This window comes from Crocodylus siamensis, chromosome 5 (genome assembly GCF_052110815.1).
Source record: "Crocodylus siamensis isolate JL-2025a chromosome 5, ASM5211081v1, whole genome shotgun sequence".
In the NCBI taxonomy this organism is placed as follows: domain Eukaryota; kingdom Metazoa; phylum Chordata; order Crocodylia; family Crocodylidae; genus Crocodylus; species Crocodylus siamensis.
The window spans coordinates 182756581-182771958 of record NC_143399.1 but is presented as its reverse complement, the minus strand read 5'-3'; the positions used below and the strand labels follow the sequence as shown (position 1 = coordinate 182771958).

Sequence of the window (15378 nt, the reverse complement as noted above, 5' to 3'; positions counted from 1 at the left end):
TTTAAAATATTTAAAATAATTATAATGCTCATCATTTCATTGACAAGTACTACTTGACTTTATTTTCTTAAATATGTCAAAGGGGGTTACTGCATTTAGGGCCATAGCAAGTTCTCTGATAGGGAAAATATATGATTTCCTGTGAAATCTGGACATGTGAAGGAATTTCCTTTGTGGAGCTACATGAAGGTCATTCTGCTTTCTAGAACCTATATCTCACAGCGTGACTTCAAAGAAAATTGCAAATGTACATGTGAAGGAAAGATGTAGGAAATGACAGTATTTCATTAAACTATACCTCATTCCACTTTTCCATCTCCCAAAGCAAACGCTTAGGTCAGGCACATTTTCGATTCCTCACATCATTATTATATACTGGATGAATACTGTGGACTCTTTAATTATACTGATTAGAAAGAATGGCATTTCACAAAACTTGCATCCAGCCCGGCTTTTCATTCACTCTGGAAAGTTAACAGCTGCATTACAGAAGGAGGAGAAAAATCCCAGTTTTAGAGAATACTATTCTCCTCCCCAATATTTTTGCTACTTTAAAAGATGGCTTATTTCCCAGGAAGGAGGAAATCTACAGATTCCCATGTGATCCTGTCTGATGTCTTCATGAAAACTACATTGTTGTTTAACCAGATTATATTCTCAGTTTCCTATGTATAGGAAAGAGACAGTTTTGCAGAACACACAATATTTTTCTCTTTGCTGTCAAAGGGCACAGACCCCTTCAAGGGCAGTTATATTGCTTCACTTCCTTAAACCCCAAACATTTAAAAAAAAATCCCTTAGCTGACATTGGCAATGAATTTTCATTATCATCTTGCACACGGATACTGAGAACTGAAATAATTATGCATCTACTCAGAGACATTATTTGTTTTTGGCATTAAATCCTGGAGCCATGTTCAATAAGCAATTCAGGCAGCTAAAGGCCAGAAACATCAGGCTAGTATGGACAAGAAAATGAGTCAAGGCAGTATTGTTTCTGCTCCTTCCCTGCCCCCACTTTATCTTTCATGCTTCAGTGAAAACAAAACCCAAGCCACTGCAGTTCTTTTCTTTTCAAATTGTCAGAATGTATTTAAGTGATGCCTGATGACTCCAAAAATACTGTGAAAAGTGGTGTGTGATTCATGATGCCCCACTCACTGATCCTTTCTATCACTTGTGAGGTAGTGAAACAAACAATAAAATACCCCGTCTGGCTTGGAAAACTCAAAAACCAGCCACAGATTTGAAGGCAATTAGAAAAATCCTGGCTTTAACCTAAGGTATAAAAAAAAGACATTAAAAATAAGAAAGATACCTTTTGATCTGAAGGTGTTAATAGCAATAGGTCTCCAAACAGCTAACAAAATATAACTGAAAACAAAAGGTATAGAAAGACAGCACAACAGCCACTAACTGGGATTCTATGTTTCTTGCTGCTAACACAGCAGGCTGCATAATACAACTGGGAAAATCACAGGGACACAAGCAATATTAATTCACCTTCTTGCACTGCGGGGTAACTCTAGAAATGGTACTGTGGGTTGTAACCTTGCTGTCAGGACTTACTTGTGCACAGCTACAAATTGGGAGCAGTGTGAGGAAGCTCCAGGAGCTGGCATGGAAGGAGGGAATGCTGGGCGTAGGGCAAAGCCAGCAGTTAGTGCTTACTCCAAAGAGGTGTGTTCTAGCCAGGAGGGGAGTCAGTGCAGAGGGGTTCAGTCTATACCTCTGACTTCCCAGCAAGTATCCTAAACCACCACAGGCCAGGCATTGCCCAGAATACTATACCTCTCCTGCTGAAGCTGGCCTATCGGGCAGCCAGGAAAAGAAGATACATGGGGCCTAATCAGAAAGGAGTGTGTCTTGGTGGGGTGGACCTTGCCCTAGAAGAGAGATGCCTGGGGTTTTAGCCAAATGACATTTCTACATTTGCATTTAATGATCATTGGATGAAATAGATGGACTGTAGGATGCTCACTGGGGAAAAGAACCACAACCTAGGGCCCCTGACTTTCAAGGCAGTGCCTATCTTGCTGAGCTGCACAGAAAGGCAAACACGCCCCTCCCTTCCCCCTGCATGTTTGTACTCACATAGAATTACGTGCCTTCCTGGGGGAGTGAAATCTAAAATCTACGTACTATCCAAAGGTAGAGCTGGAGCTGGTTTTTAGTTTCACTGGGCCTACATGACAAGGAATTTACTATTTCCCTGCTGCCAAGGGCTCTTGTGAAGGTAAAAAAGCACAGATGATGAGGTGCTCATATACTATAAGAATGAGGAACATACAAGCACCTATAACACAATATGCATATGCAATTAGTATGCAGTACACTACAGAAAAGTATGTTTTTGGAAAGCCAGTACTGCTGTGCAAAAGAGAAGAGATTCACTACAATATGATGGTATTATGTGAGGCATAAACAGGCAATATCACAGTTAAGAATCTGCTGCTGCATGTTTTGGATGTGCAAATTTGTGCAACTGGAACAAAAACATCTTTACTTTGAAGGCAATATTAGGCACAGTGAGACAGCTGAAATCCTATTTATGCATTTCAAGCAACTGTCCCCCAAGGCTCTGTCCTTGGACCCATATTGTTCAACATCTTCATTAATGATGGAGTCAGAAGCGGACTGGCTAAGTTTGCCGATGACACCAAATTTTGGGGCAAAGCATCCACACCAGAAGACAGGCGGGTGATCCAGGCTGACCCGGACAGGCTCAGCAAATGAGCGGATGAGAACCTGATGGTGTTTAACACCAAAAAATGCAAGGTTCTTCACCTTGGGAAGAAAAACATGCAGCATCCTTATAGGCTTGGCAGTGCTACACTGGCTAGCACTACAGAAGAAAGAGACTTGGGGGTCATCATTGACCACAAGATGAACATGAGCCTGCAATGCGATGCTGCGGCCAGTAAGTGACCAAAACGCTGGCTTGTATCCATAGATGCTTCTCAAGGAAATCCCGGGACGTCATTCTCCCCTTGTACTCGGCCTTGGTGAGGCCGCAGCTGGAGTACCGCGTCCAGTTTTGGGCTCCACAATTCAAAAAGGATGTGGAAAAGCTTGAGAGAGTCCAGAGGAGAGCCACGCGCATGATGAGAGGTCAGGAAAACAGACCTTACGACAACAGGCTGAGAGCCATGGGACTCTTTAGCCTGGAAAACCGCAGGCTCAGGGGTGATCTGATGGCCACCTAAGTTTATCAGGGGTGACCACCAGGATCTGGGGGAATGTTTGTTCACCAGAGCGCCCCAAGGGATGACGAGGTCGAACGGTCATAAACTACTGCGAGACAGTTTCAGGCTGGACATGAGGAAGAATTTCTTTACTGTCCGAGCCCCCAAGGTCTGGAACAGTCTGCCAGTGGAGGTGGTTCAAGCACCTACATTGAACACCTTCAAGAGTAAATTGGATGCTTATCTTGCTGGGATCCTATGACCCCAGCTGACTTCCTGGCCTTTGGGCGGGGGTCTGGACTCAATGATCTTCTGAGGTTCCTTCTGGCCCTAAAGTCTATGAAATCAATGAAATCGATGAAACCCTCTAATAATTTCTCTATTTATTGATATGTCAGATGGGAGATGACATGTAATGGCAGTCATTAAAACCACAACCTTTTATCGTTAATGAACTTCTGCTACAGGAGTACCACTTGTCTATTTATTAAACTCATAATATATTAAACCCATCCAACAGTATTTTTCTTGGTGCACAGACAAATATAGCATGGAAAACACACTAGCTAGTGTCAAGTAAATCCAGCACCTGGTGGTGAAGTTACACATTACACCCAGACCCTACTAACTTTGTGGAACGCTAAGCAGTGTTAAAATTAGAACGTGCTGTGAGCAGTCTCATGCGAAGAGTTAATCTCGTTCCTTGCCTGCATAGCTTTGACTTTCCATTAGAGAATTTGCAAACAAAGGTGTGGCTAGGAGCCAGGACACCTGGGCTCTATCCCTTTTTTGGGTTGGGGTGGCTGGGAGCAGTGAATCCAGGATGCTGGAGGACTGCAAATTGCTTGTTTTATCTCCACAGAGCAGACTGTAGTTACCCTACCAGTAGCTAAGTAGTAAAACCCAGAGTTAACCTGGGTTAAATATGCCTGAAATGGAACAGCATTGCAACTCAGAGGGCACTTAGCCTAAGTTAACAAACTTTAACATGCAGATGATCACATTTTAAGTGCCCTTCATATGGTTTAAGTGGTATGTATAACTTTAACTAGATATACTAAGGGCATTTTTACATGTGGTTTTGGATGCAGTACTGGGTGCTTAATTACTGAGCTGCACTAATTCTACAGAGCACCTGCACATCATGTGTATCAGTGTCGCTGTGTGTCCCCATGCTGAAAAAATGGTGGTGGTGCACTTTGAACTAAAGTTCATTGGGTGTATTTTATTTCAAAGTGCACTGCCGCCATTTTGTCAGCACAGAGATGCATGGTGACACTGATACACTTGACGTGAGGTTGCTAGAGTGTGTCAATTGCCGTGCTCCAGCAGACTCGATTAACTGAGTCTGCTCTGATGTGCTGGATTTCCAGTGCACCAGAGCAGGCTTCCTGCATATGTAGAGGAGCCCTAAGTGCTTGACCAAGGTTGACAAGCAGAGTAGCGGATTGAACCTGGATTTCTAGGTTCCCTAGTTAAGCCCAGCACCACTTTCTCCCACAAGCCTGAAGCTCAGAAGATGCTGACTTTGTTGAAACAACCAGGGAAATGGATTTCAGAGTTGAGAGCCCTCCCTTAGGGGTATATTTAACACTTCAGACTGCAGTGCCATTTAGAGATACCCAAGTTAACTTTAAAACAGCACAGGCCTGGAAGCAATCTAGCTGCAGCAGCACAGCAATGGCTAACTCAATTCTGCTTCTCAGCTAGCTCATTCATAGCGAACTTATACTACACTATAGATTTAACTGGAGACCACCTGGACTTTATGTTGACAAAAATAAAATCTAGGAATTTTTACAACTGTCAATAGCCAACAGAGGGAGAAGTGAAATCTCTAAACACTCAGGAACCAAACCTTCCTATGTATTGAAACTATGCCTCAAATGAAGTAGTGCCTACTGCAAAATTTGGAGGATAGTTCTCTGTCGAATACATACACAGCCATATATGCATGAGTGATCACACACATGCAAGCACAAGCTTAAAGCTTCTAAATGGTTTCAAAAGGCAGTCCCCTCCCACAGATCACTGGATCTGTGTTTGATGTACATCTTGGTCTCAACTTCCAAAGAAATATGATCAACCATCACAGGCCCAGGCTAGCAGCCCTTCTATGTTCAAAATGTGCAGCCACATCACTTAGAATGTCAAGGAAGGATCTAGGAATAAATTATGACACGGCTTCGTGGCAGAATCTGAGTGTGACAGGAGTGACTGATGGGACTCGACATAAGTAACTAACTCTCGAATGAGTCACAACTTCTAAGAAATGCATGTTATACTAATTGCTGCGTATTACTGCAGACATTATAAAAGTAAATGTGAAAGCCATCAGTATAAGAGCAGCTGAACAATCACAGATAGAAGTATAACAAGCCTAAGTGTCAGTCAGAAAAGCCAGTGTTTTGAAGGTTGTTTCAAAGACAGAAGTTTCTATTTCAAGTGTAGCTACAGTCCTAAAAAATGTATGTTTTTCATATTTAGCTCAACAAGAAGTGCTGTCTCTGGATTATCAGTGAGTAGAAGCTACAGCACTGATTTTCAAAAAATTAAGTTTTTAATTCCATTTTTATTGCCCATCCTGTAAGTTCAAGAAGGTAGCTATCTGGATAAGGGTATAAGGGGAGATGACAATAGGTAGTGATGAAAGAGGAAGGTGGAAGGGAGGTTAGCTGTGGAGTTTCTCAAGGATTGGTCTTGGGAGTGATCGTACAGTATTTAATAACATGGGCACAAAAAGTGGGAAAATGTTAATAAAATTTGCTCATGATTTACTGGGTATGCTGACACAGTGCAAGGTAATGCCACACAGACAATATGCACAGATCTTCTTGGGTATTGCAGAGAACTCAGGCAGTATAGGCTTGTTAGTATAGGGCTGTGCCTGGGCTAACTAGCTCTTGGGAGCGGTACAATGCAGTTGTACTGCTTCCAGTTCTAACACATACAAAAGTAGCTCAGCATATTTCTGCATAGTGTTGCTTGAGTTGCATAGACATACCCAAAATTAGGAGGCATTGTCAAGACAGAGGAAAACCAAGGCAATATACAGAAAGAAGTGGACAGTCTTGAGAACTGGAGCAATACAAATGGGATGGAATGCAATAGTACGAAAAGCAAGATCACGCACTTGGGAATAACCAGCAAGAACTCCTGCTGTATGCTAAGAGCTCATCAGCTGGATGCAAGTGAGGAGGAGAAGGACCTGGGTGTATTAGCTGATTAGAGTAAGAATGAGTCACCAGTGTGATAAAGCTGTCCAAAAGACAAATGCAATCTTGGAATGAATCAGGCAAAGTATCTCCAGTAAAAAGACAGAAGTATTAATATTATTCTACAAAGCACTGGTGAGACCTCATCTGGAATACTACATCCAGTTTGGGTCACCAACTTCCAGGAAAGATGCCCAGGTGATTGAGAGCTTACCGCACAACAGGAGAGTAAAGAAGCTTGGTTTGTATAGTTTAGTGACATAAAGATGGAGACAAGATGTATTTGCTTTTTACAGATATGTCTAGGGATAAATGACAATGAGGGAGAAGAGCTGTTTCAGATAAAGGATGATGTTAGCACAAGATCAGATTGACACAAACCGGCCATGAATAAATTTAGGCTGAAACTAGAAGGTGGCCTCAGGTGAATGAGGTTCTAAAACATCCTCCCAGTAGGAGCAATGATGGTAAAATAAAGCTATTTTTGAGGTCGATCATTTTGTGAGAGATGACATGACAGCTATGGCAAGAGGCTGAATGCAATGGTCTATGAGGTCCCTTTTGGTTCTGTTTCTATGACTTAAAATATAAGATTATTAAATATATCATTGTTGAATTGTTTCTAATTATATCTTGCTGGGCAAAATCAATATAATCACATCATAATACCATTTCCTGCCTTGTCACTTTTCACCAGCAGTATGCAGCACCTACAAGTATCTAATAGTTTTAACTGTGCCTGACACACCATATTCATGATCAGTGTAATAACTTTATACATGTGGAAGACCAAGGCCCTGATTTTGCAACTAGTTCCACCTACAAAGAACCCAATGACTTCAGTCAGGCTCTACACTCCTGCGAGAGCCATCTCAATAAGGGATTTTTCCAGGATTGGGCTGGCTGATACTCAGAAAGAGTGTTGTAGATGGCAGGGAGCCCTGGCTAGATCCTTTAACTGCTCATTTCCAGACTTCATACTGCTTTGCTCTAAAGTGGAAAATGTTTGTAAAGACTTATTCAGGAGGACAGAAGCTACTTGGATTACCCTTTAACACACTCTCAGCTTTCACTCTGCTCTCACTACCTCTTTTTTGTTTCTATAGTGTATATGTCCACATGAATACACACACAAATTTGCACACTTTTCCCTAAGCTAAAAATCTATTACTTTGAATCTGAAATCAGAACCATGTTGTGGGTCTAAGACAGGTGGCATTGCACAGACACCAGTTGGTCAAGCATCAGGAGATGTGGTTCCGAGTACAAATGGAGTTCAATGTACTTAAGCACTCAAAAAGTGAACTAAGTAGCCCAATCATGGAATGACAGAGAGATCTGCACCCCGTTGTTACAGGGCAATAACAATCAGATGCTGCCCTGCATTAACTTTGTTTACAGCCTTGGAAATCTGATTTCTTCAGAAGTGGCAAACTTGAAATAATGAGCATCTTTTATTACAGCTTAAATGATCAGAAAGTTATCAATGCTTTTATTGCTTGCACTAAGATTACAGTAGATATTAAAACAGGGATTTTCAATAAATCCAGGAGGAGGCTACTATTACTACGATGTGTGCACTCCCCTATGGGAGGCAATTTTCCAACAAATGTTATCTATCAAAGTACACGGTGGAAAACAAAAGCTGAAGTAATAACATGTACAGTAAGTGTCAAATCTGATTTATGATCTGTGACTGCATATGGAGCTTATGCCATCTTAATTTAAGTCATCTGAAGACAAGATTAAGGGAAAGTCTGTACCACAGGGAGCATGCTGGCAAAGCAGGTAAGATATCTGGCTACAGCATCTTGCTCTGTCCCCAGCTGATCCAGCAATAAATAGGTGCTTTCTCATTTGGGCTAGGGAGCAAACCTTTGGTGCCGTTGGCTACAGTGAGCTGTTAGCTACAAAGACTGTTCTGCAGACTCCCGTGTAGAGATTGCTAAAACTAGCTCAGGTAGGGGGAACAGATTTACTTGTAGCAGCACGGGATAGGTTAAATTAGCCTATGTGGAGTTCTGAGGTGCTGCTTCCAGTACCCCTGGCTAGACTGCTTCCAGTACCCAAGCTAACTAGAGGATCCCTACATTACAGAGCTGGCTTCAGTGAGACATAACCTTTGCTAAATCAGTGTCAACCTCTCTTCAGGTATAGACAGGAAGATTTGAATTGTTTCAAAGTGTAGCTGCATCGAATGTGATGCCTGTCTGTGCCCAACTTAGACACAAATAGCAATTTTAACCACTCAACTGAAATAAAAATGTCCAGTTTAAAATAATGGTCTGTTCAAATTCTGGTGCAGGCCAGATCACAAAAAACAGAGAAAAAAGTCTTGTTTTGTGATACTTTAATGTTGAAACTGAATTAGATCAGATGTAAAAGAAGAGGCAGCCTCATTACAATTCCTCATGCCTTGGTTCACACAATGAGCCAATCAGTTAACAAAAGACAATCTAACTTCACCAGAGGGGCTACACAATGCAGGAAGTTGGTGCAGACAAAGCCATTTCTTTCAGGATTGTGATATGGAGGGGGAGAAAGGCCCTGTAAGATGCTTAATGTAGCATGTTTCAATACAGCATAGCCCACTTAAAACACTAGCCATTTGCCAAATCTCATTGATTTCAATACTAAAGGCACTGTGTTTAAGTCATTTTGAGTGTGCCTGCTTATTCCTGAAGGAACAGCCTGCTCTCAGATGTTCGCACCCCATTAAATCTCATTACCTTGTTACTCAGAGCATCTTGCCTTTAAAATCATCCTTGACACTGACAGAATTTAGGCAGTTTCAGGCTCTTGATGGTTGATACAGGCGAGAAAGGTTAACTGCCTGTTGCATATGTTGGACAGTTTTCCCAATTGCCAAATAAGCACACTAGGTTTGGCTTAAGTTGCTTGTGGATTTGTAAAGTAAACTGGAAATTAATTTGCAGCTAATTCAAGAATTTAAAAATGGAAAAGTCAGAGGTGGAATGAACACTTTTGACACTCTGATTTGAGATGCTGTTGACTGTGCCCTCGTCCCCTGTTTCTGCCTGTATAAAAGAAAAAATCCTTCATACCTCAACACCTATGCTAGACCACATTTTGTGCTTAATGCTGGAACACCCCAAATAAAGTTGTGTTACGTGTAACAAAGAAGACTGTTTTGTGCATTTTTATTTCATGAACCTTTTTTTCTTTACCTAAGTTGTTCAGATTTTTGGGGTGGCATTATTAGTCCTACTTTTAATGGGGGTATAAATGACAGTTATTTCTCTTACTTTTTTTTCTATCCTCACATTACTTTGCTAACAGGTTGAGCTACAGGCACATTTTACTCCTCCCAGTATAACTGTTTCACAAGAATTGTTTTCCCCAGAAGCATGAAATATGCTTTGAGTTAAGAGAAAAGCTCTGTGTCAGTTGGGCTTAACCCTAGGATTATGAGGTAGGGCAGCCAGCTACAATATGAAGCTAACTAATTAGCTCTGCAGTAAATGTCTCCACATCTACACATGCGTCCCTATTAGGGCGCATGAAACTAATAAACTCCAGAGCCAGCTAGTACTTGTAAATACAAGTACTAGTCTGCTCTGGAGTTTTTTGTGTGCAGCAGCACAGGGCTGGCTGCTCCAATGAGGCTCCACATGCTGCAGAGGAGCTGGCTGGGGCATGAGGATGCTTCAGCCTGGGGCTGCCTGCTAGCTAGCCCAGCACTGCAGCACCCTTGTGCCCCAGCCAGTCACTCTGCAGCATGAGCCATGTTGGAGCAGCCCTGGGCTGGCTGCTCTGATGGGGGGCTCCTTGTGCTGCAGAGTGGCTGGCTGGGTCACAAAGGTGCTTCAAGGTGGGGGCTCCTTGCTGGCTAGCCCCACACTGAAGCACCCTGTGTCCCAGTCAGCCGGGGCAACATCTAAATGTCTGCTGCTGTGTATAAAAAAACTCTGCAGCAGGTTAGGACTTGTATTTTAAAGTCCTAACCTGCTGCAGAATTATTAGTTTAATGTGCCCTAATAGGAGTGCAAGTGTAGATGCAGAGACGTTTACTGCACAGTTAATTAGACAGCTGCACAGTAAACATCTCATGTAGATGTGCACAGTGAGACCCAAGTTATGCTACCTAGTTCTTCATCAGGCTACAAATGTAGGTCCAGGGCATGGAACATGGGAATCCAAGGATGAAATACAGAAACCACTGTATTTTCTGCCTATTATGTTTATACCATTGTTTATTGTTGGTTGGAATATACAGCTATATAAAAGTTGGTTGTAGAAAAGCAGAGAGTTCAGTGGTTAGCACAGAAGACCCTCAGATAACTCCTTGCAACATATTAAACATAGAGCAAATATTTTCAAAAGCTCCTTGAGAGCTAAAGGAGACTGGTATGGAGGATTTCCAACAGGCTGTGCTTTAGCTGGAATTTATGAAAGAATGGAGCTAACTTCACAATTACAAGGATTAAGATACTCAGGAAGCTTTAATGGGAAATCCACTATTCTCTTCCAAGAGTTGTTGTGACTTTATCTGCCTGGGGCTGGCTCTTCACACGGGAATGCTAATGCAGTGGGACTGGCTCCCTGCCTGCCTGGTGCTGTGCAACTGCTGAAGTGTATGAACAACTCCCTGTTGGTAGGTGCTATGAAGTATGAATGGCTTTTCAGACACGCTCTGATATAGCTACCATGCAGGGTTTCAGGAAGCTGTTGCTTTGGTGTCCCCTTATTTAGCACCTGGGGCAGATGCCCTGCTCGCCCTGCCCTAGTTACACTACTGGGAAATGTGATGGTTTTTCTTACATGATTCAGTTTTTTTTGGGTAATTCATACAGAAGGGGTAAAATTTTCAAAAGCACCAGTGAGATTTAAGACTAGATCCAATAAAGTTCTTGGGTGCCTAAAAGTTAAGCATGGCAATGCCTGATTTTTTGGTATCTAGCACCTGGAGACCTGGAACCTTTAGTTAGGTGCTGAGTGACAAATACAGTGCATGAAGAGAGTTAGGCACCTCAGCAGGGATCCAAAACAGTTAGCACACACAGTTGGGAGTCCCTTAGAGCTAACCAATTGGAAACATGACCTGAGTCAGGCACCTAAATCTGACAAAGGGACAACATACACTGGGTTTCCTCCCTCTAAAAGACAGGCACCTACAGCTTTTTTTCTGAAAGAACTGAGAAAGGTTCCATCTTTTGTTTTAAAACACGGTGTTGCATTCACCGGAATACCTTAATCACTTGTGAGTTTAAGCCCCTCAGGCTGAGGACAGACTGGAATCCAGGTCTTCCATTACTGGGGTAAACAATCTAACTGCTACAATATTCCAGTGAAGATGCATGCTGCTGTAGCCCGCATTTCTGAATGAAAGTGCCTGTACTTTGTGCGGAACTCAATGCTGTGTGTGGAAACATGCCTAGGACATGGCTACAGCACTTGGCCCCTAAAGAAACTTCCACAAAGGAATTGCAAAAGCTGTTAGGCAGGATATAGATGGGCATAGGCTTACAAGTATGTGCAGTAGCAAAACATACTTAAGGCTTCTTTGCAGTTTTACTGACACATTGCTTAAATGACTATCAGGCATTTCAGCACTTGCCTAAAAGTGCAATTTGGCACTTAAATCCCATTTGCAAAATAAATTTAGGCATCTCAACGTTCAAATGTCTTTGGAAGTCAGTGGGACTTAGGCTCCTTAGTCATCACTTAAGCTAAGTACAGGCTGTCAAAAAGCTCATGCCTGAATCAATTCTGGAGCATGGGAAACAAGCAAGAGGATCTAGAACTCTTGCTTGTGAGCAATAACTTTGACTTAGTGGGTCTAATTGAAACCTGGTGGGGCTCTACTCATGACTGGGTGGTAGGAATCGAGGGCTATAGGTTGTACAGGAGAGACAGAGAAGGGAAAAAAGGAGGTGGTGTTGCTCTTTATGTCAAGAAACAGTACACATCTTCCCTAATCAAACTGGGATCAGAGGATGGACAAGAAGCAACTCTGTGGTTAGGATCTAAGGGGCTGGGGGGAAAATGACCTGGTGGTGCGGGTCTACTAGATACCTCTGCACCAGGACAATGAGGTAGAGGGGGAATTTTCCAGGCAGCTCTCAGAGGCTGTGCAGTCTAGAGACATGGTAGTCATGGGGGACTTTAACTACCCGGACATATGCTGGGAGGAACAGTCAGCTAGAGCTAACTGCTCACGCAGGTTCTTAACCTGTATTCAGGACCTCCACCTAACCCAGGCGGTAAGAAGTCCCACCATGTGTAAGTCCATAAATAATCCCATTAATTCCATCACCAGGAGTCCAGTGTACACTATCAGTAGCAGGATTGGACCCTTAGTGATAGCTACATTTAAAAGTTCCAAAGGTTGCCACACTAATCTTTGTCTCTACTGAAGAGGAAATAACTCAGGTACCTTGCCTTTTCAGTGACTCCCATTTGTTGATGAACATCAATAAAGTCCATGAGCTGCTTCTGTAACATGTTCTCCTTGCCCTCAATTTGCTTAATGAAATCATGTAGCAGAAGATCCGATACTGTTGGGCGCTTCTCATAATCTTTAGTCAAGCACCTGCACTGACAGAGAAGGCAAGTGATTGTTCAGAGAGGCTTACACTGTGAAGCACTAATGTTGAGCTTATTCTTGTCTAAGCTATGTACCCACAATGCAATAAAGTACATACCTCATAATTACAATTGGTATTCATTAAAATACAGACATTTGGGGAGAATCTGAAGTTGAAAGAAAGATTAAAGAACATCTGGAAGAAGCAGCTGAAATGCTATTGGTCTGAAATTTTAGATATGGTATCTCAACATGACACTCGGGTTGTCACTAGATATATGTCAGTTAGAAGTGAACACTTTGATTACCTCTGAGATAAAAATCACTGATTTTATGAAACTCTGGATTCCCCCTTTGAGCTTGGGCCCATATTTCAGGGCTATTTTAAGTATTATTTTTAAACCTGAAAATTGTCTTCCTCATATTTTACACAGTACCTTTAAATAACAGACTTTAAAGGGAAAGGATATAATTAGGGATCTACTTAAAGTGTGCCGAGGGAAAATAAAAACTGCAGATCACTTGCAGTACCCAGTGCCATTCTGCAGTCTTTTCACAGCAAACCCTGCTTCCCTGCCCCCTGCCGCTGATTGGCCAAGGGGCCCCAGCGGCCCTGCTTCTCACTACTGATTGGCCAAGAGATCTGCCTTTCGTGCAGCCCTGCCCCTTCCTGTGGATTGGTGGAGAGGGGCAGCTAGTATGGGGGGTAGCTAGTATGGGGGTCCAGGAAAGGTGGTCCTTCCTCAAGGAGGCTATCCTTGGGGTGCAGCAGGACACAGTTCCTCTGCGCAGGAAGGCGGGAAAAGGGTCCAAGAAACCTTCATGGCTGAGCGCGGATATCCAGGCTGGCCTGAAGGCAAAGAAAAAAGCATACTGGTGGTAGAAGCAGGGGGCAGGGACAAAGGAGAAGTACACCTCCCTGACCCGAGCTTGTAGGGATTTGGTGAGGAAGGCTAAAGCAGCACTGGAGCTTAGAATAGCTTCTGGGATTAAGAAAAACAAAAAGTCCTTTTTCAAGTATATAGGTAGCAAGAAGAAGTCTCGGGGTAACATTGGACCCCTACGAGGCAGGGCAGGGCAGTTGGTGACGGACACGTGAGAGAAGGCAGAACTCTTCAACAAGTGCTTTGCCTCCGTGTTCCTGTCTGCTGACAATGGGGTGCTCTTGGGTGATAGCGTAGAGAGGCCCGGGAGGGATGCGAGTCCCCTGACTGTTAGTTCAGACCTAGTTAAGGACCACCTGGAGGGCTTAGATGTGTCCAAGTTGGTGGGCCCGGATGACCTTCATCCACAGGTGCTGAGGGAATTGGCTGGTGTCATTGCAGAGCCATTGGCATGGCTGTTCGAGGACTCCTGGTTCTCGGGCCAAGTCCCTGAGGACTGGAAAAGGGCCAATGTGGTCCCTATTTTCAAGAAGGGGAGGAAGAAAGAGCCTGGCAACTACAGGCCAGTCAGCCTCACTTCTATCCTGGGGAAGGTCTTTGAAAAAAATTATCAAGGGCCACATTTGTGAGAGCCCTGCAGGGGAAGTGATGTTGAGGGGTAACCAGCATGGGTTCGTGCAAGGCTGATCCTGCCTGACTAACCTGGTCTCTCTCTATGACCAGGTAACAAAGAGCTTAGATGTGAAGGAGGAAGTTGATGTCATCTTCTTGGATTTCCAGAAGGCCTTTGACACAGTGTCCCACCCAATTCTGGTGGGCAACCTGAGGGACTGTGGCACTGATGAATGCACAGTCACATGGGTGGCAAACTGGCTCTAGGGGTGCATCCAAAGGGTGGTGGTGGATGAGTCGATGTTGATCTGGGAGGGTGTGGGCAGCAGAGTCCCCCAGGGGTTGGTCCTTGGGCCGGTGCTGTTCAACATCTTCATTAGCGACTTGGACGAGGGTGTGGAGAGCACTCTGTTCAAGTTTGCTGATGACACCAAGCTGTGGGGTAAAGTGAATACACCGGCAGGCAGGGACCGCATCCAGGCAGATCTGGATAGGTTGGAGAAGTGGGCGGATCTGAACAGGATGCGGTTCAGCAAGGACAAGTGCAGAGTGTTGCACCTGGGGAGAGGGAACCAGCATTATGGGTATAGGTTAGGGGCTGACCCTCTCGGCAGCAAAAAGGCAGAGAGGGATCTTGGAGTCAAGATTGACTCCAGGATGAATATGAGTTGCCAATGCGATGAAGCAATAGCTCTCATGCATCAACAGGGGCATCACTAACAGGTCCAGAGAGGTCTTGCTCCCCCTCTATATGGCGCTGGTCAGGCCGCAGCTGGAGTACTGGGTCCAGTTCTGGGTGCTGCACTTCAAGAGGGACGTGGAGAACCTGGAGAGGGTCCAGAGGAGGTCGCTCGTATGGCTGAGGGCCTCTGTGGCCAGCCCTATGAGGAGAGGCTGAGGGACCTGAATCTCTTCAGTCTCCACAAGAGGAGACT

General features: G+C 43.8%; 1 protein-coding gene across 1 annotated transcript in view; it reads right to left on the bottom strand.

Moving 5' to 3' along the window:
- Positions 1-15378, bottom strand: part of MYO3A (myosin IIIA) — a 232799-nt gene that overhangs the window by 107706 nt on the left and 109715 nt on the right. Inside the window, exon 9 of the mRNA XM_090047375.1 lies at positions 12798-12953. Within this exon, the coding sequence (XP_089903501.1) occupies positions 12798-12953 (156 nt within the window). The remainder of the gene's footprint in view (positions 1-12797; positions 12954-15378) is intronic.